The sequence below is a fragment of the Tauraco erythrolophus genome, chromosome Z (assembly GCF_009769465.1).
Source record: "Tauraco erythrolophus isolate bTauEry1 chromosome Z, bTauEry1.pri, whole genome shotgun sequence".
Classification (NCBI taxonomy): domain Eukaryota; kingdom Metazoa; phylum Chordata; class Aves; order Musophagiformes; family Musophagidae; genus Tauraco; species Tauraco erythrolophus.
The window spans coordinates 51411007-51436029 of record NC_141496.1 but is presented as its reverse complement, the minus strand read 5'-3'; the positions used below and the strand labels follow the sequence as shown (position 1 = coordinate 51436029).

The following is a 25023-nucleotide window of genomic DNA, read 5'->3' as shown; positions in this document are numbered from 1 at the left end:
ATGAGGATGGAGCCAGGCTCTTCTCAGTGGTATCCAATGACAGGACAAGGGGAAATGGATATAAGCGGGAACATAGGAGGTTCCACTTAAACATGAAGAACTTCACAGTAAGAGTAACAGAACACTGGAACAGGCTGCCCAGAGAGGTTGTGGAGTCTCCTTTTCTAGATATGTTCAAAACCCGCCTGGATGCGTTCTTGTGTGATCTGATCTAGGTGATCTTACTCCAGCAGGGGGATTGGACTAGATGATCCTCTGAGGTCCCTTTCAATCCCTAACATTCTGTGATTGTGTGATTTTGCCATTTTAGCAGGGCAGCAGAACTGTGTTGAGAACTAAACGCACTTCACAACAAAATTCTCACAGTTCACCAAAATACGCTTTTCCACACGTTGTATGGTCAAATATAAATAACTGGGTAAAGACTGAGAGGAGGACTGGCAAGAGAGATATTTTAACACTGCTTTCTGAAGAAAGAAACCTCAGACTAAACTGTTACATATACGTGACATATACGTTAACATGTAAGATTTCATTTTGAAGCTTCAAAGGCACCAAAATCCACAAAAGTAATAAAAATACATCAGTGTTTCCAAGATCACGGATGCATCCTGTTTTATTACTTTATCCTCTTCTGTTTGCTTGTCCTTTGGGACCCTTAGGGTCCCAAAGAGTAATCAAATGAAACTGAGGATACTCAACATTTCATGCAGTGAGGCCCTAAACTTTGCAGTTCTGTGTGTTCACATACTCGCTGCACGACAGATTCCCCCACTGGCTGAAACTAACAGTACTTAAAAATAAGCCCTCGGCTACAGGAATTGTTTACACCTTTTTTCAGCCTGTTAGTTGCGTTTTCAATCCAGCCTTGCTCATCTATAAAATCACAGAATCATAGAATGGTTTGGGTTGGAAGGGACCTTAAACATCATCTAGTTCCAAACCCCCTGCTGTGGGCAGGGACACCTGCCACTACATCAGATTGCTCAAAGCCTCATCCAACCTGGCCTTGAACGCTTCCAGGGATGATGGGGTAGCCACAACTTCTCTGGGAATCCTATTCCATGTTTCACCATCTTCATTTCTTCCTTAGATCTAATCGAAATCTACCCTCTTTCAGTTTAAAGCCTTTTCCCCTTGTCCTATCACTACATGGCCTTGTAAAAAGTCCCTCTCCAGCTTTCCTGTAGGCCCCCTTTAGATACTGGAAGGCTGCTAGAAGGTCTCCCCAGACTCTTCTCCAAGCTGAACAAACCCAGCTCTCTCAGCCTGTCTTCACAGGACAGGTGCCTCCAACCTCCAACATAGGGTTGTCCTGGAGTTGCCACGGGGATAAGTCCAGAACCTAACTGAGGTAACCATACCCCATAGAATACTGAAATCAACAACAGAAAAGCCAAGATATGAATTCTTACTTGCCACTAGAGAACTTTTATATCCAGAGACACTATCTACATTCAGAAATTAACTACTATATATGAATCAAAAAATCTATTTGTAGAATCTCGCCTAGTTTAATACAAAGTTTCCTTACAATTTCAGGTAAAGGCAAGAAATCCAGTGATACAATGAACCACAGTCTTCTCCTTTCCTCCCCATCTGTACAAAAAACCATCCTGCCTGCAAAAGCATCCTGGTGTTAAACACTCAGTATCAGTGCTGCCAACTAAACCACTCTCCTGCTTAAAAAAGGGCAAAGAAATGAGTGATCTGGGGCTCTGAAACAAATATCCAGCCACAACTAGTCCCAATGTCGAGGACTTCTGTAACAGTTTCACTGCAAACATGTCATCAGTTGTGTGTGCATTCACACATTTTCCTGCATAATCAGCACCCCTGCCTCCTCTCTCCCCACTCAACTTGGACTTGGAAGCTGGTCACTGTCTCTTTCTGCAGGCAAAACACAACGCAAGTCCTTCTCTTGCAAAAGTCGCAAAATACAATTTGGAATTCATAAAATGAGAACCTTCCACATGCTTTTGTTACATGACGTGGCTGTTTGATATTTTAGTCCTCAGATCTGTAACCACAACATACAGCACATATGAAGATTTTAGGAAGATTACATGAAAATTTTCAGGGTAAACATGTGGAAAAACATTCCTGTTGTTTTTCCCACCACCCCCCCTCTTCTCCCCTACCAGTCATAACCTCCTACAGTATCCTTGCTTGCACTCTGAAAAAGAAAAAAAAACAATATGCCACTTCCAGATCTAATCCTCTGTCAGCTTTATCTATCTGAAGGAACGGAACGGAACAACAAGGTAGGGAGGTGCCCTTAGATGACCACTACCGAGATGGTGTTGGTACTAAGAGCTGAACAACTGAGTTACTGACAGTTTGGCAATCATTTCAGATCTTCTGACCACAAGTCAAACGCCAACAGGAGAAAGTCACCCAGATGGATTCGCGTTCAATATGCAGCCGACAGACAGCAGTAGCTTCTGCTACTAAAATCGGGAGATGGAAGCTGGAGATTTACAGCTAGACAGGTGAATGCCACCCCAATCTCTCCCGACACTGCCTTTTACATCTCAGGATGAAATTACTTTCATTGGGCTCCATTACTTTCCCCTTGGAAACTATTCCACGTCCTACAGCCTCAAACCAATTCTTCTGTCACAGCCTGATAATCCATTGAGCACAAAGAAAAAGGAAAAAAAGAGAGACAAGCTCATTTTCCCCACAAGGCTCACGGGGGGATGCAGGATGGTTTGACACGAGCTCCAATGCCGTCATGTTGGAGCGACCTCACCCCTTGCCACGACTGTTCCCTACGCTTAGAAAAAGAAAACGACATCCGGCTGAACACCGGGATGCCCCTGGCAGGAAAAGAGTGGGACGGAGCTGAAACGGCACCCAACGACCGACCCGTCCCGCATGTACCCGGGCAGCCCCAGCGAAACCTCCACCGCGCCCCCGGCTCACGAGCTGCAGCCAAACCTCGAGCACTCGGGTGCTGCCCTCCCCGCGGCCGGGCCGGCCGGGCGGGTCCCACGCGGTCGGTGCTGCTGCCGCCTGCCCTGAGCTCTGCCCCTCCGTGCGGCGCCGCTGACCGTGGCCCAGCAACTCCTCCTGGGCCCGGCCCCGGTACCGCGGCGGGGACTGCGGCCCCGTCTGCCTCCCGCCCGCTGTCCCGTGCCGCCCGGGCACCTGGCGCTCCCGCCTGGCCGACGGCTCCTCCTTCACCCCGGCACGAACGGACACAGCACCCCCCGCTGCACCGCGCACGGCCGCCTCACCGCCCCGGCGGCCCGCTCCCTCCGCGCGCCCAGCCCCAACTGCGCCTGCGCCACCCCGCGCCCGCGGGGCGCGACGGGAAATGCCGTCAGGCGCGGCGCGGAGCTCCGCCGCTCACCGGGGCGCCGGGGACGGGGGGCGGGGCGCCGGCTCCGCCGCTCTCCGCCGCCCCGCGGGCCTGCGGCAGCTCCGCTTTCCGCAGTGGCGGCTCCCGCCGTGCGCGGTGCGGCGACCTCTCTGGGTCCGTGTTTGCCCCCCTCGGGACAGCCGCCTCCTGGTCACACCCGGGCTCTGCCCCGGGGGGCGGCCTCCGGAGCTGCGCTGGTTCGCCCCGGCCGGACGCCTGCTGCCCGCCAAAGCCGCTCTGTCACTCCCCTCCTCAGCCGGGCAGGGCACGGAACGTACAGCCAGCGGCTCCTGTGCGGAGATGAGGACAGAGAGCGACCACGCACTCCCTGCTCTCCATCCCGCCAAGACACGATGTCAGGTCAATGGAGGATAGACAGGGGCACTATCTCCAGCCCTTCCCAATTTGACCAGTCTACCAGTTTCCCAAGAAAGACGAGACCCGCGTACCCGACCTGCCTGCCACACCCCTTAAGGGGAAGGGGTCACCTCGAGCCCTTTACAATTTGGCCAGTCTGTCCGGCTCACGCTGGCAGCATCACCGGGACAAATCTCTCTGGGTTGCCCGCTACGTCGGAGAGTGATCGGCTGACCTGTTCAGGGACCCTCACGGGCAGCGGCACCAGGACAAATCCCTCACCTCCGTTGTAACAATTGCTGAAGTTTCCGGAAATGTTTGTTCATACATGACAAATTTTATTTCATATGCTCGTGACAGGACACAAAGAGAGCTGCTCGTGGGTACTGACTGTGAAAACAGATTTGCAACAATATACAAACAGAACTGATCGGTGACAATTCTCAACAGCTTGCAAGATGGTAGTAACTAACAGCATGTAACACAGAGCTCTTACCCAACAGGCATCCCTGTGGGGGGAGAAGAGAGGTCCAGCCCGTCGACTGATCCCAGACGTTCCGATGGAGGTCTTCCCCCAACACCCCATCTCTTTAGCCATTTTTATACTGTTTTTTACTTCCAGGTGGAGCTTGAGTGACTAGTCATACATACCTCTGTTAGGATTGGTGTGAACTTTCCTCGCTTTGTTTGAAAGGTATAGGTTAGAAGAATTCCAGAGCGCATGTTCAGCGAGGGGTGGTCGCAGCCCGGAGGTGGGTAGCTTTTGAAATGGAGGTGTGTTTTGGTACTAGAACGAGCAAAGCTCAGCTTCAGGACACAATTTCAACATCATTGCTGAGGCAGCAGTTGCGATCCATCTTCCTTGATAGCAGCTATGCGGTTATCTTTGCTGGTCACTCTCTATCCCTGGTAACAGGGATGAGCCGTGGTACCTCTGTGCCACTCTACTCCGCATTCCAAGGATATTGTACATTCCACTCCACCTGAGCAGGCCTTGTCTATGCCAACTGCGTCATGTTCCTGGGAGCAGCAACTGTGTCTGGCCTCAAAGCTGCTCTAATACTACAGCTTATGTTAAAATGTAAGCTGAACTTTGGGGGACAATGTTCTCCCATTCCCCCCAAGTTCTATTATTTTCCACACTCCAACAGGCAGAACAGATTCGACTTGGGGAAATGAGATTATTACCAATCAAATCTGTCTAGGGTAATGGAAAATAAAAGCTGATTCTTCAGACACCTTCCCCCAACCCCTCCCTTCTTCCCAGGCTCAACTTCACTCCTTCAACTTCCTCTACCTCCTCTGCCTGAGCGGTGCAGGAGGAACAGGGAAAGGGTGTTGCGGTGAGTTCATCACACGTTGTCTCTGCCGTTCCTCCTCACACACTTCCGTGGCATGGTGTCCCACCACCTTGGCGTTTGCAGAGTGTTTTCTCCCACATAATCTCACTCCCCTCTCCCGACCGCTGTTTCCTCCTCTTAAAATGTTATCTATCATGCAGCTGCTACCACTGTCGCTGATGAGCTCAGCCTTGGCCAGCAACAGATCCCTCTTGGAGCCAGCTGGCACTGGCTCTACTGGACATGGGGAAGCTTCTAGCAGCTTCTCACAGAAGTCACCCTTGTAGTCCCCCTGCTACAAAACCCTTGCCATGCCAACCCAGCACAGAATTAATTCTTCCTGACCGTACCCTCTTCTGCGCCTCAGTTAGGCACAGCTCTGCAGCTACCAAGAGCCCCTGTCTGGACAGCTCTGGGCACTCTGCACACTTTTTTCTTCTGCAGATGCCCCATTGCAACAGGGTGTCCAAGGAGGGAGTCTGCATCCATCCCATCATCTAACACCACTTAGAAATCCAAAGAATATCGTACTACCAATTCACCCTCCAGTGATTATAAAACTCAACAACAAATAGGATGAGGAGGATGATGAAGACGAAGAGAACTGTAAACACTGTTTTTCCTTTTTTTTACAAGGAAGCAGAGTGGGCATTTTCCACAACCCATTGACTGTAACAACCATGCTGTTTTAAGAGAAGAGTTGTTCACAAGTTTTTGAAATAGTTTGCAGCTAATCTTCAAAATACAAGAAGTGGTAGTCACCAGATTTGAGTCAGGCAGCATTTTCCAACGCCTGCGAAATGCCTAGCTGTATATTTCAATAATGGTAGAATTTGCAACTCTCTTTTTCATTTAATAGAGTCTAAAATGTGATCCACGGTTCAGACAGCCATCAAATGCTCTTCAAAACGTCTCAAAATTTGAGGATGAAATTTCAGATTGAGGAGGTCTCATTTTGTTACAGCTAGTTATTCTTAAATCTCGTGAACAGAATCCACACAAAACTCTTCACTACTTCAAAGGAAAGTGTACTTGTGTGTATTTTGATATACAGAGAGAGAGGGATATTCTAGAATTGCAGTTAAACCGTTGACTGTATCTCACTCAGAACTGAGAGATTCCCAGGGAAGGAATGAATCTCACATTTCCAGAGAGTCAAAGTGAGAGAACAACCTACTCGCATGCGTGCACCCCGCGAATTGCTGTGCCAGCTCTCAGGCAGCCCCAATCTGCTTTTCACTTTCCCCCTGCCCTTCAGGTTGGCAGGCAGGGTGTTCTCTCAGTGCCTCCTCACTCGGTTGCGGTCGGAATAAGGCACATTAACCTAAACAACATAAAAAGCAGGGCTTTGCTGATCTCAGTAGCCTTAACTGAGACAGAGAAGGAATACTCGCTTCACCAGTGAGTTTTTGCATTTTTGCTTTGATGTGAAGGTGCTGCTGCCTTCTGTCCTAAGCTCTGCCCTGCTAACCGCTCAACGACTCCTCCTGGGCCCAGTCACGATCATGATCACGGCCCTGAACCCGGCCAAAGTCCTCGTACTGATCTCGGTACTGCCGCGCGGACTGCGGCCCTGTCTGCCTTCTGCCCGCTGCCCCGTGCTGCGCCGGGCACCTGGCGCTCCCACTTGGCCAACGGCTCCTCCTTCACCCCGGTCACGAACAGACACGGCACCTCCCGCTGCACCGCGCACGGCCGCCTCACTGCCCCGGCTGCCCGCTCAGCGCCCAGCCCCAGCTACGCCTATGCCACCGCGCGCCCATAGTGCGCGATGGGATATGGAGTTGTTTCTACCACATGTTCTCACTCCTCTCTCCCTGCTGCTACTGCCCAGCAGTATATTCCCCCTCTGAAATATATTGTCGCAGAGGTGCTACCGGCATCGCTGACGAGCTGGGCTTGGCCAGCAGCAGGTCCCCCTGTAGCCCCCCTGCTACAAAACCCTTGCCATGCCAACCCAACACAGAATTAATTCTTCCTGACCGTACCTCCTTCTGCGCCTCAGTTAGGCACAGCTCTGCAGCTACCAAGAGCCCCTGTCTGGACAGCTCTGGGCACTCTGCACGCTCTTTCCTCTGGCTACCTCGTACCATTTGTGCCTGGGGAGTCACTGGCACCTGCTTTTCATCTCACCCTTTTCCCGTCACCCTTCCCACGTGCAGACCAGTGGCGTACAGTACAGGTGCGCTCTGGTGATGAGTGCTTCCAGAGTGGTTTGTTGGTTTTTCATCCAAAGAACCACCAGACACACGCTCTGCTGGTGGTGCTATGAACCACCGCTCCTCCTTCTTGAATTCTACCATAGATCTACCTCCCTTCTCTTTGGCTTCATCTGGATCCTTAATACTCTTTAAGCAGTGGCATCTTTCTCTTTTAAAAGAGATCGTGGCTGTTTTTCCTTTCCACACTTCCTTTTCTGTTTTACTCCTAAGGTCCCAGGTTTGCACCTAACGGCGCTCTGAAGTGTTCATCTCCAAGCGACCCGTGTCCCTCTGTGTTGTAAATTTGTCCCCATGTCCTGGGGATAACAGGATACGTTTTCCAGGACAGAAACTTCATTTCCTCCCATTTAACCCCAACAATGTCAGCAGTGAGCAGCTAACAGCGTATGAACGGGAAGCAGCAAGGTTCCCCATCCAAAGAAAGGGGTGCAGTAAGAAGAACGAACATTGGGCACAGGGATTTTAGTTAAAAGTAGTCAAAGAATCAGGTCGGTCTTTGTGGTGTCAAAGACTTGTTTGCAAGACCACAGTTCGTACAGCAAGAAGTTGGGTGCTATTTCAGCCCCGCCAAATGGGTTTGCTCCCTCTCACGTTGAAGAAACACCGGCATGGGAGACTCTTTGAAACGGTCCGATTTTCTGTACTTTACTCCGAAGCACTGGAGATAAAGGAGGATGTTAAGCTGGACAGGTCACGAGGCACCATGATGCTCATGGAACCAGGAGCCCCTAGAAGCCTGGCAACTGTAACATTCTATACCGCCTGGCAACCGCACTTGTCAGTTGAAGAAGGCTGGGGAAGGGAGCACCTCCTGCGTTCAGGTGTAAGTTGGAGCTTTCTTCCAAAAAAGCAGCAGAGCTAGGTTTCTGAAGGTGCAGATTTCAAAAGAAAACTACCACGTTCAGGATAAGATTACAATTTGTCTGAATGTTGATAGCTCTAATGGTTTCATGTATGTTTTGCCAGCATTCGGAGAGCAGAGGAGCAGCAGAGGAGGCAAACATGGCAGCAGTGGGGAACCACCACCATCTCCATTCTTGTTCCCCCTATGCACAGGTAAATGCTGTAGATTTGAGAGTGGTTTGTATCCTTGATTTCCTCCATATACCCCTGTTGAAAGGGAGCATTATTATGTAAAGGCAGTAGTTGGTCGGTGACTCTGGCTGGGTCATGGCCGCTTCTGTAGATCAAACATCTGATCTTCAGAAGTGGTGAGAAGATCTAATGATCACCTAGGCTACAGACAATTTCTCCCATGAAATCTGCACAGCAGATTTCCTCTGAGATCGACCTGATTAGCCCACCATGCAGGCAAGGAAACTCAGCCTCGTGACAATTAAGTGACTCCTAGATTTTCTGTCTTCCCAACACATTGTGAAAAGTCTGCAGGACAGGAAGTAAACTGCTTCACTCCTATTCTCACCTTGGAACAGGTTCCCATCATGAAAGCTCCACTGAGCTTAAGAGAACTTTCAAGATCACTTGAAATGTTCTAAAATAGCAGAGCGTGGTCCCGCAGAATCTTAGCCATATGTTCACGGGAGCGTACTGCGTACTAATCCATTTAGTCCTTTTTGGGTTCCCTTTACAATACCTGAAAACTGTTTCCTCCTGCAGCGAAAGTACACCAAGATCCCCTGTTTCTGGGAAAGCCGACCCTCTGGCTGCTTGAAGATCGCCTGCATGTACCATCACAGCAAGCCACGCACGATCAATGGACTTTTTTTGCCACCTAGTAACAGTGAGTAAAAATATTTTCTTAACAATTTGTTTGTTAGAGTAAGTAAACTCACGAAAACGTCCTCCCTGCAACAACAACTGGAATCAAAGAAAATGACCATGTTTCATCTTACTGCTTTTAAACTGGGAAACATACCCAACTGCAGTATTTTTAAGAGGACGCAGAGAATCCTGATTGCATCTCTAGTTGCAAAGTGCTCAGCTCGAACAATGCAAACAGACCCACCAGTTTTCTCTGTTTTTCTTTTCAGTCAGTTGCATTTCCTGGCTCGCAGAAAATGCTGTCCCAGTACTGACATAGTTTTGATGCAAACATCAGGGGCAGATAGACATTCCTAAGGAAAAGAACATCTGTTCTGATTTTCTCCTAATTAAGTGTAAATTATTTTCATGAACTTCCTGTTCTTTCTCAACATCTACATTTTGTGCTTAGGAAAGAGAGTTCGGATTCAGAAAGCTGTGATAGAAAACAAAAGTCTACGAACTAAAATGGGTAGTCCTGTGCTTAACACTGCTAAATTCTTCACAAGGGATGCCACGGGGAGTGATACAGGCCTGTCTGTTATCCATCATGCTGAAAATAATTTCCCTGGTGGGGTCATAACCTCATGTACTCACTTCAGCCCAGGTATTGACTAACCACATGTTTCCCTATATTGTCAATGCCTTAAAAGGGATTGGAAGAAAGAAGGTTACTGACTCAAACCTATCCAACAGCTGGAAGAGCTATCCAGCCTTTTTTAGACGGCGTAGAATGATCCAAATGTTCCTCTGTTCAAAAGGCTTTATTCAGCAGTGCCTCATCTGTCCGTTCCGAGGAGCCCGTACCTGTGTTTTTTCATACGTTCCGTAGCTGGGAGGTGCTCTTTTGCCAACCTCCACAGAAGATTTTGCCCAAAAGACACAATCTCTCTATTTAACGATTCCTTCAACAGGACAACGACTTCAAAACTATACCTGCTGGTCTGAAGCTGCATTTGACAATCTACTTCCCTCCCAGTAAACTAAACGTAAGCTTCTTTTCTGCAGATGCTCCATTACAACAGGGAGTGCAAGAAGGGAGCTTGTATCCATCCCAGCATCTAAACCCACCTGGAAACGAAAGAATATCGTACTACCGATTCATCCACCAGTGATTATAAATCTCAACTGCGAAGAGGACGAGGAGGACAACGAAGATGAGGAGAACTGTAAACATTTTCTTGCTTTCTTTTACAAGGAAGCAGAGTGGGCATTTTCCACTCTTGCAATGTACTTCACAACCCACTGACTGTAATAACCATGCTGTTTTTAGAGAAGGCTTGTTGACAAGTTTTTGAAATAGTTTCCAGCTAATCTTCAAAATATGAGAAGTGGTAGTCACCAGATTTGAGTGAGGCAGCTTTTTCCAATGCCTGCGAAATGCCTAACTTTATATGTCAATAGTGGTAGAATTTGCATCTCTTTTTTTCATTTAATAGAGTCTAAAATGTGATCCACGGTTCAGATGGCCATCAAATGCTCTTCAAAATGTCTCAAAATTTGGGGATGAAATTTCAGGTTGAGAAGGTACTTCTTTTCTGGGAAACAAACTGTTGCACAGGGGCTGTACCCACTCCTCACTGAAGGTCAAGTCAAAGATTTGTTTACAAAAGAGAGTTTCTCACCCCAGAAAATGCCAACAAGCCTCCCACAGAGCACAAAATGACGCACGTGCATGTCCTCACTGGGGCCAAGGGCCAAGCCACCTCTGTGGACAGCTGCGAGTCCTGCTGTTCCAGAGTCCCCGCAGAGGTCAAGCTGGGTGAACAGCCAGTTGCAGCCCTGAGGGAATACTTGCATTTGGTAAGGGAGCTGTCCTTGGAAGCAGAAAAGATGAACCTGTCATCTGGAGAGATGACCAGGCAGGTGACAGTCAGCTGGTGGCCCCAAAGCACATGGATGCTGGCCAGATCTGGAGGCTGCACTTGCAGGGGGAGTGGGATGTGAGCTGGGCTGCCCCAGCCCTCTTCCTAAGCACAGCACCCTCCCTTCTTCAGGCCTCCAGCAGCTGGCACCCCGGGTGGGACAAGGGCTCTGGTGCCGTAGCTGGCACAGCAACTCAGAGTGTCGGCCATGGCCGTGTCCAAGTGGCCCCCAAAGCCAGCACTTACAGTCTGGTACGCCCTGCCAGCTCCAGGCTCTTACATCTTTGGCAACCAGGCGTTGCAGCTGGCCCTTTTGCTCCAGCTGGGGAAGAAACAGGAGGTTCAGCAGAGGCAGCCCCAGGAGGGAGTCAGAGCCCACCGCTGCCACTGGGACCGAGTGGACATGCCCACCCCACTGCTCACCATGTCCTCCTTCAGCTGGTCGCCAATGAGATCTGCTGGCTGGGTCTCCTCCTCCTCCTCTGCCGCGGTGCACTCCTCCTCTGCGGCAGACATGGGGCGTGAGAGCCGCGCTCAGCACTGGGGGCTGCCCTGCTGCGGCACTGGCTCCGAGGGCCAGGTGGGACTCATTTTGCCGGCGGAGCTGCTCCAGATACAACTTCGCCAGGCGAAGCTTCTTCTCCTGCGGCGTCTCCTCCACAGCCTCCTGCCGCCGCCGTCCCAACAATGGGCTGCAGGGACAGCATGAGCACCGCCACCCCCATGGGTACTGGCACCCGCCCCGGCGCAGCCCTTACCTCTCTGGCTCGGAGTCGCTGGACACTTCCTCATCGACAGGCCGAAGAGCAGCCCGCAGCTTCCCCTCAGCGCTTGGGGCCTGCAGGATGCATCGGGGTGATTGATGGTGTAATAAGTAATATATTAGAATTTGCCAATCAAATAGAAACCACCATCTCTCAGTATAGTTCCTAAGATATAGAAATATTAAATACTAACCAATTATCGTTTAAATACTAACCGTCACATTAACTGTTGTATTGATTAACTGCACCCTCAGCAAGTTCGCCGATGACACCAAGCTGTGTGGTGCCGTCGACACGCTGGAAGGGAGGGATGCCATCCAGAGGGACCTCGACAGGCTGGAGAGGTGGGCCCGTACCAACCTCATGAAGTTTAACCAGGCCAAATGCAAGGTCCTACATCTGGGTCATGGCAATCCCAGGCATAAATACAGACTGGGTGGTGAATGGATCGACAGCAGCCCTGAGGAGAAGGACTTGGGAGTACTGGTGGACGAGAAGCTCAATATGAGCCGGCAATGTGCTCTTGCGGCCCAGAAGGCCAACCGCGTCCTGGGCTGCATCAAGAGGAGCGTGGCCAGCAGGTCGAGGGAGGTGATTCTCCCCCTCTACTCTGCCCTCGTGAGACCTCACTTGGAGTACTGCGTCCAGTTCTGGAGTCCCCAACATAAGAAGGACATGGACCAGTTGGAGAGGGTCCAGAGGAGGGCCACGAAGATGATAAGAGGGCTGGAGCACCTTTCCTATGAGGACAGGCTGAAAGAGTTGGGGCTGTTCAGCCTGGAGAAGAGGAGGCTCCGGGGTGACCTTATAGCGGTCTTCCAGTACCTCAAGGGGGCCTACAGGAAAGATGTGGAGAGGCTGTTCAGGAGGGCCAGTTATGATAGGACAAGGGGTAACGGTTTTAAAATAGAGGGAGGTAGGTTCAGGTTGGATATTAGGAAAAAATTTTTTACCATGAGAGTGGTAGAACACTGGAACAGGTTGCCCAGAGAGGTGGCGGATGCTCCATCCCTGGAGACGTTCAAGGCCAGGTTGGACAAGGCCCTGAGCAACCTGATCTAGTTGGAGATATCCCTGTTCCTTGCAGGGGGGTTGGACTAGATGACCTTTGAAGGTCCCTTCCAGCCCTAACCATTCTATGATTCTATGATTCTATGATTATTGCTGTAGAATGTTAGAAGTTGTAAAGTGCTAGTCCCTGCTGTAAAATACAAGCTGCCCAGGAGGAGGCTGGTGAGAAAAGAAAAGACAGATCAGACGGACTCCGGCAAGGCTGTGACTCACGTCTCACACCTCTGCAGGGAGGAAGGGATGCACAGAAACTCGCCCATGAAGGAAAGACAAGGACTAACAAAAACTAACATTTGTCTTCAGATAGTGACAGGTAATGCGATCAGATGCCCACTCAAGGACAAACCAGGCTGGAACCAGTTTGGCTCTGCAAGCTCAGCCAAATCAGGGATTTTAGGGAAGAGGTGAAAAGTGCACAGTGAGAAAGACCTCCAGCCTTCATCCTGAAGACCCCTGCCCATGACCACCAGGAGGCGTGTCGAGGAGGAGCCTGAGGCACATCCTGAGGCGGGGACTATGGAAATGAGTTCCTGGGAGAGACTGACCTTTTGGGGGGGGCTATCAGTGTGTTTGTATAAATACAAGAAAACTGCCACAGCGGGTGTGCGTCTTGGTGGAGCGGAGACTCCCGGCGCACCCAGCGCTGTTTGCTTGCTTGCCCTAAATAAATTTTAACTATTAATTTTACAGTTATTGGCTGTTGAGAATCATTTTCTCACCAAACTATTGAAATTAACCTATAACAATTTGGTGCCGTGACTTGGATGCGGGTTAATTTGGTTTGAGATCCCCTCTCTGGGAGGGCGCCCCCGTCTCTAGACGGCCCAGGGTGAGGTCCCTCAATGCCAAATCCCGTACATTCGAACTCGATATAGGATAAGCAAGCAAAGGAGAAAAGCCGGCAATATACCCCGTAATATTTGTGCACAAAGACCGAATATTGAGTATTCCAGGAAGAGAATACAGGTATTCCAGGGAGAGAATACTGGTAAAATATTTGGTTGGGGTACCATTCGGTATTAGGAGTTCAGGCAGAAACTCCGAGTCTCCAGGCAGAGGGCCTGATACCGATTGGCCGTGGGACGATTGCGATAAATCGTCAGTATTCCAGGAAGAGAATACGGATAAAATATTCGGTTGGAGTACCATCGGATATTAGGAGTTTAGGAAGAAACTCCGAAGCTCCAGGCAGAGGGCCTGAAACCAATTGGACTCGGGACGATTGCGAGGAATCGTCAGGAAAAGGTTTTTCAGTAAGTGAGGAAAGGCGACTTCGGGTAACGAATCACAGGACCGGAAAAACGGAATCGGGTAAGTAAATGCGTTTCTGCTCGGATTTATTCGGAACCAAGGTGCGAATGAGTGCGTGTGTCTGAGACGTTCACCGGACTTAGAAGTCCACCGGACGAAGCGAGTGTGGACCTCCTAGTAGTGCGGTTCCCATCGCCCGCGAGGGACTGGGCCACAAACGGAGGCAAGCGAAAGGTTATTGTGTGCAAGAAGGCACCTTTGGAATATGGGACAGAAAAAGACTAAGGCTGCCAGCCCCTTAGAGAATTATAATGCTAGATTACCAGATATTCCCCCAAATAGCCCTCTGGGCCTAATGATTGCTCATTGGGACAACTGGCCATCTATGCAGGGGAAAAGTAGAGAGAAAATGGTACATTATTGTATGAAAGTTTGGGGTGGACAACAGATAAGAGGAGACCATTTGTACTGGCCTGTTTTTGGATCCTTCGAGGACTGGATATGCCAGGCTCTGAATCTTTATGTAAACAGTAAAGAGCCTTTCAGTCAGGAGGAGAGTGAATATGCTAGTTTATGGATTAGATCAGACACCCGTACACATATTTTTACTCTGAAGGAAAAGAATAATAGAAAAAGAGATAGGAGGAATGAAGAGGTCCTTTTATCTCCCCCTCCCTATGTTCCCCCTCCTCCTGCCCCTGCACCCACTGCTCCACACCCAGATTCTTCTCCAACTCCTTCACCCCCAGATTCCCCTCAAGAAATGAGGAGGATCACTAGGAGTCAAGCTAAAAGGGAAACAGCAGATGCACTTCTGTTTCCTTTAAGGGAAATAGCAATGGGGGGAGCCCAGCCTGCTGTGGGGTTCGTATCTATGCCATTAAACCCCGGAGATGTGAGAGAATTCAAAAAAGAAATGAGCAATCTACTAGATGACCCCTTAGGGGTTGCTGAAAAATTGGATAATTTCTTAGGGCCAAATATTTATACTTGGGATGAAATGCAAGCGATTTTGAGAATATTATTCACAGTAGAAGAAAGAGAAATGATTCGGCGGGCAGGAATGAGAAATTGGGATTTACGACACCAACAGGGACCGGCCGCAGACATAAAATGGCCATTACAGAAACCAAATTGGGATAATCAAAATGCCATGGATAGAGGACACATGGCCGATTTGAGAGATATTGTTGTTCAAGGCATTAGGGAATCAAGTTCCTAGAGGACAAAATATTAATAAGGCTTTTAACGAAGAACAAAGAAAAGATGAAACTCCCACGGAATGGTTAGAAAGATTGAGAAAAAGCTTACAGTTATATTCCGGAGTAGATCCCGGACTCCTTTGGGACAAGCCTTATTGAAAACTCAATTTGTAGCAAAATCATGGGTGGATATAAGAAAGAAACTCGAAAAGATTGAGGATTGGCAAGGAAGAGGGTTGGATGAATTGTTGCGAGAGGCGCAGAAGGTGTATGTAAGAAGAGAGGAGGAAGGTCAAAGGAAGTAAACCAAAATTTTGGTAGCAGCAGTACGTGAAGGTACTCGAAGAGCTTGGGAGCCAGATAAGCCACGACCCCCTCGGGTTCGCAGGCCACAGCAGGCTCTGAAGGGATGGGAGAATAGGAAAGAAATAGAATGTTACTATTGTCACAAGAAAGGACACTTGAAGAAGAGCTGTAAAAAGAGGCAGAATGATGAGAAAATTTTTAAGGAGGATTAGGGGGGTCAGGGGCTCTATCTGCTGGGGACTCTGAAACAAACTGAGCCCTTGATAAAATTAAAATTGTGTCCCCAGCAACAAGAGGTGGAGTTCTTAGTGGGCTCTGGGGCAGAAAGATCTACTGTCCAAACAGCACCCTGGGGATGTAAAACCTCCTCGGAAAAAGTATCAGTTATTGAAGCTAAAGGGGAGCCTTTTACAGTTCCCGTTATCAAAGATGTACCCATAGAAACTCCCTCTAAATACGGACTGGGATCATTCCTACTAGTCCCAGAGGCAAAATATAATTTATTGGGAAGGGACTTAATGGTAGACTTAGGAATTGAACTAAGAGTGCAAGATAAAGAATTAAAAGTGAAAATATATGCTCTAACGGCAGAAGATGAAGAACAGATTAACCCCAAAGTATGGTATAGCCCTGACTCGGTGGGAAAATTGGATGTATCACCAATTGGAATAACTATTAAAAATCCTGAAGAGCCGATAAGGGTAAAACAATACCCTGTCCCGTTAGAAGGACGGCAAGGATTACAGCCTGTAACAGACAGACTGTTGGAACAGGGGCTATTAGAGCCTTGTATGTCACCTCATAACAAACCCATCCTCCCCGTAAAGAAACCGGATGGGTCATATAGAATGGTACAAGACCTGAGAGCTGTAAATCAGCGAACAATCACTAAATTCCCTGTGGTAACAAATCCTTACGCTTTACCGAGTCATATACCCCCACCAAACACACTTGGTATAGCGCAATAAATGTGAGAGATGCCTTTGGGGCTGCTCTCGGGATGCAAGACCCAGGAACCATTTTCCCTTGGAGCGGGAGCCCGGCTGCCCGCGGCTGCTCGCGGAGGTGGCGGCGGGGCTCGGCGCGGCGCACGGCCCCCCCGGGCCGGGCTGCCGGTGGCCGCGGCCCCTCGGCGGGGCTGGCCCTGCCTGGCGCGGCCGCGCTCGGCCCGCCCCGGGCCCCCATTGCCGCCGGCGGCGGGACGGGACGGGGGGGGGCGGCTTTGTGGCGGCCGCGCCTCCCCGTGCGCGGGCGGAGCGGGTCCGGGCCCGTTCGGCTCGGCCCGGCCGGCGCCGGGGGCCGCCGAGCCTGAAGCTGTTGCACACATCGGGGAGCGAAGGCGTTAAGCGATCGCTTCCCTAAAACAATTCGGCTGTATTGGGATTTACGAAATAACAAAGCAAATTACACAAAACTACATAACTTGCAAAAAGATAAATAAGAAAGTGTTTCAGAAAAAATAGCTTACAGACCTTTCGAGAGAATACAGATTGATTTCACTGAATTGCCCAAGGTGGGAAGAACAAAATATTTGTTAGTAATAGTAAATCATTTAACATGATGTGTAGAAGCTCACCCTGTAGCACGAGCTACAGCACAGATGGTGGTAAAAATTTTGTTAGAGCACTTGATACCTCAGTATGGGATAATCCAGTACATTGATTCTGATCAGGGCACACACGTCACTTCTAAAATAACAAAACTGTTATGCCAATCGTTAAGTATTCAATGGGAGTACCACACTCCATGGCATCCACAAAGTTTGGGAAAGGTGGAAAGAATGAATCAAACAATAAAACAACAATTGGCTAAATTAATGATTGAAACTCAAACGCCTTGGACAAAGTGCTTACCTTTGGCACTTTTAAATATAAGAACAAAACCACACAGTGAGACTGGATTATCACCATATGAAATGTTATACGGTATGCCTTATTCCCGATGAGTGCCCTTGGGAAATAATGTAATTGAAGATGATAATATCCAAAAATATATAATCAGTATTGGAAAAAGATTGAAAGAGCTCAGAGAAATTGGAATGTTAGCTCAAACACCTTTAGGGTTTGCAATTCACCAAATAAAACCGGGAGATAAAGTTTTGATGAAAGCATGAAAGGAAGAAACCTTATCTCCCCTCGGGGAAGGACCTTTTCTTGTTTTGTTAACTACAGAGATAGCTGTAAGAACTGCTGAAAAAGGATGGACACACACGTTGCGAGTGAAAGGTCCAGTGAAGAAGTGGAAAATAACATCTGAACCAAGAGAAACTAAGCTTACCTTCAGATGAACTTAAAAGGGACTCCACTGGAAAAAAAAAAAAAAAATATATATATATATATATATACATATATGCACTAAGTTACTGTGGGAATTTCATAGCAGTAACTCCAATAAAGCTTAGCAGGAGGTAATATTTCTATAAGCCTCTGGAGAGAAGTTGGCACTTGTGCCTGTTGATTGTTTAAATAATGTTGTTTGTTTGTTAGTGCTAAGTGTTCTGCGTGTTTAATATTTACATAATTATTCAAATTTTTTTTGAGCATTCACTGTGGAGCTACCACTCCGTTGATATAAATAGAGAGTAGGACGACAAAAACTGAGTATAATATACCAATTAAAAAGAGCTAACCTTGTAACCCTGCAGGTGCTAAAAAGGACCACCCCTTCGAATTTAAGGAAGAGGGCAAGACTGGATAGGGAAACAGTGGTGCGGCTTAGAAGGTCTGCCAAGGGCTGCAACCCCTTTGGGCTGTGACCGCCGACCACTATGGCCCTTACCAGACCTCTTCTAGGCCTATATGGGGTGAGTTTCTTGACTGACTGCAGCAAACAATTGCAGCCGATGTGTGGTCATTACTAGAAGGGGACGGGTAAGCTCCCAAACCTTGGTATATCATATTATTTATGATGGTAAGACTAACCTAACTCAATATGATTTATGCAAAGAAGGAAACAGAATTGTATGTTATGATCCGAAAGAACTCCCTATCAATATTGGATGGAAATAAGAACAAATTCAAAAGAAAGCAGACTGATTGGAACAAGTGAGGATCGTGAAATAGAAACAAGAATAAAATATGAAATTCTCACAATGACTAAGAATTTATTTGTGAATCTTGGTAAAAACATTGCTAAGTAGTTACATGTAACTAACTGTTATGTTTGTGGTGAAACAAATCAAAGTGATCAGTGGCCATGGGAGGCTATGAAAGTAATATAAGTGGTCCCCGAATATGGAAGAATGAAAATATTACAACAAAGAGTAACAGAAAGCAACAATGGATACTCCAAACAAGTAAAATTGGAAGGAGTCGTTTGCAAAATCTAAAATACGGTGAAAGGCAAGTAGGTAACCTGGAATGTGAAGGGGGTTACTTACGGAATGAAACAAGAAATAAGTGGGACAAATGGGGAAATCCATTAAAGATGAATAAGAAATTTAAAAATTGGACCGATGGGACAAATATACCAAATGGGTGGCTAACCCCTGAAGGACATTATTGGATTTGTGGCAAACTAGCCTATGCATATTTGCCAAAAATTGGACAGGATCCTGTATATTGGGAACTATAAGACCCAGTTTCTTTCTGTTACCCGTGAGTCGGGGAGAGCGGTTGGGAGTGCAGGTATATGCAGAAGCTACTGAGTTAAGAGAAAGCCCTCAAAGACGGGATTTACAAATTGGAAATTGGAAAGATAATGAACGGCCACCTGAAAGAATTATTTCCTATTATGGACCAGCTACATGGGGAGAGGATGGATCCTGGGGTTACAGAACCCCAATATATATGCTGAATAGGATAATAGGATTACAAGCAGTACTGGAAATAGTAGTAAACAAAACTGGGGATGCGCTTGGATTAATTGCTAAACAAGAGACCAAAATAAGAACGGCTTTGTATCAAATCACCTAGCCTTGGACTATTTGTTCTAATTATTTTTATGATAATATTGACTTTTGGACCTTGCATATTGAATAGAATCACTGGATTAGTTAGAAGAAGACTTAAGGCTGCCAATTTGATGATGCTAAGAAAATATTATGAGCCTTTAGATGAAACAAAATTGGATGTGGATAACGGAATGGAAATGGAGGTTCTGTCCTGATTTGATGAGCAAATTAAGAAGGATAAAAAGAAAAAGGGGGGATTGTAATAAGTAATATATTAGAATTTGCCAATCAAATAGAAACCACCATCTCTCAGTATAGTTCCTAAGATATAGAAATATTAAATACTAACCAATTATCGTTTAAATACTAACCGTCACATTAACTGTTGTATTGATTATTGCTGTAGAATGTTAGAAGTTGTAAAGTGCTAGTCCCTGCTGTAAAATACAAGCTGCCCAGGAGGAGGCTGGTGAGAAAAGAAAAGACAGATCAGACGGACTCCGGCAAGGCTGTGACTCACGTCTCACACCTCTGCAGGGAGGAAGGGATGCACAGAAACTCGCCCATGAAGGAAAGACAAGGACTAACAAAACTAACATTTGTCTTCAGATAGTGACAGGTAATGCGATCAGATGCCCACTCAAGGACAAACCAGGCTGGAACCAGTTTGGCTCTGCAAGCTCAGCCAAATCAGGGATTTAGGGAAGAGGTGAAAAGTGCACAGTGAGAAAGACCTCCAGCCTTCATCCTGAAGACCCCTGCTCATGACCACCAGGAGGCGTGTCGAGGAGGAGCCTGAGGCACATCCTGAGGCGGGGACTATGGAAATGAGTTCCTGGGAGAGACTGACCTTTTGGGGGGGGCTATCAGTGTGTTTGTATAAATACAAGAAAACTGCCACAGCGGGTGTGCGTCTTGGTGGAGCGGAGACTCCCGGCGCACCCAGCGCTGTTTTGCTTGCTTGCCCTAAATAAATTTTAACTATTAATTTTACAGTTATTGGCTGTTGAGAATCATTTTCTCACCAAACTATTGAAATTAACCTATAACAATGGGACACCTGGCGACACCGTCAGGGCAGCCCCTCCTTCCCCTCCTCCCGCCACCTCTGGCCTGGCCCTCACCGCCACCCGCAGCCGCCACCTTCCCGCGCGGGGCCTCAGCCCTCCTGCCGCCCGCCGTCACTGCCGCCATGCTGCTGCCGCACGTGGCACCGGCCCCTCCCGGCTCCATCGGCCCCAGGCCACGCTCTCCACGCCGACTGGCTGCAGGCGCCCTGCGGCCCGCCCCCCCCCCCCGGAAGCACACTCCTGCCGCGCCGCTGCTCCAGCGGGAACCGGTACCTCAGCGGGTGGCTCAGCTGGAGGCTCCCACTCCAGAAGCAGCCCCCTCCCCATAGACAAGCCGGAAGCAAAGCCCCCTCGCCCGGGCTGAGGGGGAGCTCTGCTCTAGGGTCCCACCTCGTCCCCACTCACCCTCTCTGATGTACTCCATCTTCTCGTGATGGACCACCTGCTGTCCCAAGAGCCCTGGGGGGACACAGTGCACTGGGGACTCCGCTGCCGATCCGGGACCTTGGCACCCAGCCCGCCTGGCAGCACAGCTCCGTGGGGCGCAGCGTTGGGGAGGGCACAGAGGAGCCTCTTGCCTGTCCCGCATGCAGGCAGGGCTGGGAGGGGGTGAAGGACTGTGCCGCAGGTCCTACGCTGGGACACTGGGACCCTGGGAAAGGGACGGACCCCGGGGCTTGGGGCTCACCAAGGAACCTGATGGTCTCCTGGCACAGGGGCTCCTCTGGGTTCTGCAGGTAATGCTGGCTCTGGTGCAGGTAGTCCTCAGCCCTGCTCTTGTTCCTGGCCAGCTGGAGAGAGAAGGGCTCTGGGTGGACGCAGAGCTGCCCCCGAGTTGGGCTGTCCCCTCGCCCAGGACCACCCTCCTTCCCCCTAGCAGGACATTCCCAGCTCCCTGCCATGTGGCATCGGGGTTCGGAAGGAGCAGAGGACTCCCTGCAGGTGCCAGGGTGCCATCCTGTTATCAGGGACCCCTTTGGAAGCCCATATCGAGGGCAGCCTGGAGCAGAGCCTGCTCTGGGAGGATGCGTGCCACCACAGGGCATGGGGCAGGGCTGGCCCAGGGCAGATCCTGGGGGTGTTGGGGCTGTGCTTACCAGGCACTCGCCGATCCTCCATGCCTGCGCAGTCTCGGCCAGCTGCACCAGCTGCCTCCACTTCAGGAACCGGCCAGTGCTGCAGAGGGCTTCCTGGGAGGCCTGGCATGCAGCAGACATGCCACCACCACCACTGGGGACACAGGACCCTCTGTCCCCCTCTTGGCAGGGCTCAGAGCCTGTCGCAGCCCGTGCAAGGAAGATGCACAAGCTGGTGCCTGATGCTGCTACCAGGTTCAGCACCCCAGGGGATGATAACGTCATCTGGCTGGAAGCTTGTTGGGGCTTCAGCATTTTGGCCTTGGTGGCCCCAGTCTCTGGGTCTGCAGGGAGCCTTGCCGGGGGCTGTGCAGAGGGAGCTGTGTGGGAAAGGGACCCATCTCCCTGTCCATACAGACAGCAGGAGGAGAAAGGCAGCAGTGGGCAGGGAGCAGGGTTCTGCCTGGTCCTAGGGACTTGGTAAACTAGACCTCATGGTGACACACATTAGGAAGGTCCGGTGTCAGCACTGCCCTACCCAAAGGATAAGTCAGGTTGGGAATCTCACCTTGGCCAGATTCTTGTCCTGGTCGTACAGGTGAAAGAGCAGCGGCAGCAGGCTGTCCCATGCCACCTCCTTCATCTTCTTTTTGGCACCCGCCACGAGCCCCATCGTGTTTTGGAAGAGACCGATGGATAGCTGCCGCATGGTGTCCGACTCCTGGGGGAGGAGGGGAGGAGGACCTCAGCCCCGAGCCCCTGGCAAGCAAGGGGCTGACGTGGAGATGGCTGTCCTCAAAACAGCTGCAGGCAGCCCTGCTCAAAAAGGGAGCGAGCTGCAGCATGCAGGTCTGCCCAGGGGGGCTGGGGTCCCTGTGGCTGGGGGCCAGAGAGGGAGGCCCTACAGAGGGCTAGGGGATGCTGCTAGACCAGAGTGCGCATCAGTGGGGCTCAGCACGCCTCACGCTGTCCTGCCTCCAGTCTCCCCTGCCGCAGGGAGGCCAAGCCAAGGTGAGTCTGGGGGCTGCGGGGCAAAACATCCCCCTGCAGAGGACGGGGTTGGGGTGGGAGATGTGAATGGAGGTGCCTGGTGAGGAGGGTATGGGGCTGTCCCCTAGCCTTACGTCCTCGAAGAGCCGCCAGAACTCGTCAGCCAGCGGCAGGGTGGTGCGGCTGGACGCCTTCCTCTCCAGGAGCTGGAGCATGTTGGCGAGCATGAGCAGGGCCAGGTCACTGGCATCACTGTCGCCATCCTCCAGCTGCTCCATGACGTTAGGCGGCAGGACGAGGGTTTTCTTTGCCTGTGTGAGACACACCACCTCCTTTTTGTAAAGCAGCAGTGAAAACCCTCTCTGCCAACACCGGTCTCCCCAGAGGGTTCTCTGCAGGCAGCGCAGGTTACAAGGGCAAGGTCCTGGTGGACAGGGCTCACCGGCATGGCCATGGGAAGAGCAGAGCGCAGAGCAGATGGACAGAGAGCGCTGGCTCCTTGCCAGCCCCTCAGCTGCCCCCTTCTCCCCCAGACACCCTGGGCAGGCTGCTGGGTGGCCGGCACTGCCTGGAGAGCCACCCAAGCTGCCAGCAGCCCCCTCTGCGGCCTCTGTGTTTCAGCCCAGGGCTCAGCGCCCCATGGCCAGACTCTGCAGACCCCGTGCTCAGGCTGGTCGCCCTGCCGCCAGCGTCTCTGCTGGGACGTGCTGGCAGTGGGAGCCCATTTCCGTTGGCACTGTTGCCTCTCTCCTTGCACGGCACAACCGTGGGGCAGAGGGCCAGGGAGGCAGGAGAGCCGGCAGCAGCCGGCACAGCTCCCGATGCCCAGAAAAGCCTGAGCTGCCACGTTACACACAACCCGCAGCTCCACCTGCGGCTGCTGTCCCAGCTGCCCCCTACTCACCATGTCTGGTCTCTCGATGAGCCTGAGGATGCCCCTGAGCGCCAGCCTGGGCATCCCTGGGCACTGGCTCTTCAGATATGTGGGGAAGATTTCCAGGACACGGTTCAGCTCTTCACTGAGGTTGGTGCAGCCCAGCATGTGAAATGCACGCAGCAAGAGCCAGCGTGGTGCGGTGCTGGCTCCAACCATCAGCTCAGGGCAAGGATGCCAGGGCAAGACCAAGCCCGGATGGAGGTGGCAGGGATTGTGGAGAGCCCCCGTGACCCACAGCATACCACACTGCTTGCTCACCTGCTCCTCCACAGTACCAACTGGAGCCCACCCGCCACCTCAGCTTCCCTCGCAGCGGTGGATGTGGGAGAGCCAAGTGTCAGAGGGTGCTTGGCGCAGTGCCATCAGGCCTACCTTGATCAGGAAGGCCATGGCAACCATCTCCTGGATGGGGTCCTCCACACTGAGAAGCTCTGCCAGAAGGCAGAAGATGGTGGAGCACAGGTGTCTCGGGGTCTTCATCACCTCCCTGGCAGAGAGAAAGAGGCACAGTCAGGCCTGAGTTGGGCAGGTGAATCCCTCTGGGGTTTGTACCAGTCTGGACATCACCAGTCTGCAACACTTTCTCGGAGCGACGCGGACCCCTCTGCCATCAGCCCCAAGGGAGAAGGTGGCATGGGATGCCCGGTTCCTGAGAGCAGGGAGAACGGGCTCTCATCTGGCCACGATGCACACTCCTGAGAGGTGGGTCTCAGTGCTCAGCAGGGCATCCCAGCCACCATGCACCTCGATGGCCAGCTCGATGGCCAGCAGCACCTGCTTCTCAAAGCCCATGCTGCAGAGCAGCAGTCTCATGGACTTCACCACGGACCTGCACGAGAAGAAATGCTCAGCTCCCACTGGGACCCCTGGCTTGGCTCTGGGTGTCTGGCAGGGATGAGAGGACAGGGATGGAGCACCTCAAGGGAGTGAGATCCTGTTGGTCCTCCATCCAGAAGATGTTCACCTCCTGCAGCGTCAGCTCCCTGGTGAAAGACACTTGGAGAAGCAGTGCCAGGAAAAGCTGTGGGAAAATCACCTCCACCGCCTGCAGGTGGGTGGGCTGTAGGAGGATCTTGCTTATCATCTCGCTTATTGTCTGGCCTGCAGAAGACACCCAGACACCGAGATGTTGCCACACCCCTGGGGAGATGAAGGCTTGGAGTGGGCAGGGAAGGGGACCGAGGGTCCCGGACAGCTAAGAGCAGCCCCGGAGGTCAGTGAGGCCTCATGCAGCAACTCACGGCCAGGGAGAGGACACGTGCGTTGTCCCGGGTAAAGGTGGAGGCTGTGCACATCAGCGGGTTCGTCAGCGTGCTGAGCGGCTCCCGCAGCACCCTTTCCGCAGCCTGGGGCTGGGAGAGCATGGTCTCGCACATGGCCGTGGTGACACTGTGGGAAGGTCGGGCACTGTTAGCAGGGACACCCCAGAGGATGGCTGGGCTGAAGTCCCTCAGGAGGGTCTTGGTTGGGCTGGTGGGCCCCATACCTGGTGCATGTAGGGGAGCACTGCAGCAGGCTGGCCACCACCTTGCTGGGGTGTCTGTCTAGCAGC

General features: G+C 50.8%; 1 protein-coding gene across 1 annotated transcript; it reads right to left on the bottom strand.

The window, feature by feature from the left end:
• Positions 1–6530: 6530 nt before the first annotated feature.
• LOC147526399 (maestro heat-like repeat-containing protein family member 6) lies at positions 6531–23951 on the bottom strand. Its single transcript, XM_086629861.1, has 10 exons — positions 23844–23951; positions 23439–23576; positions 22669–22845; positions 22113–22265; positions 21566–21667; positions 21157–21259; positions 20874–20927; positions 11336–11415; positions 11193–11234; positions 6531–6665 (listed from the first exon to the last, which is right to left on the bottom strand). Exons 1-10 carry the CDS (start codon positions 23949–23951, stop codon positions 6531–6533), a joined length of 1092 nt encoding a protein of 363 aa, XP_086485987.1.
• Between the last annotated feature and the right edge of the window lie 1072 nt (positions 23952–25023).

Coding starts and splice junctions, on each gene's coding strand:
- LOC147526399 (XM_086629861.1), bottom strand. CDS start 23,951: ATGAAGACCCCGAGACACCTGTGCTCCACCATCTTCTGCCTTCTGGCA. Junction 11,235..11,335: donor ACCAGCTGAAGGAGGACATG/GTGAGCAGTGGG, acceptor TTTCTTCCCCAG/CTGGAGCAAAAGGGCCAGCT. Junction 6,666..11,192: donor AACGCCTGGTTGCCAAAGAT/GTAAGAGCCTGG, acceptor TGCCCGGCGCAG/CACGGGGCAGCGGGCAGAAG.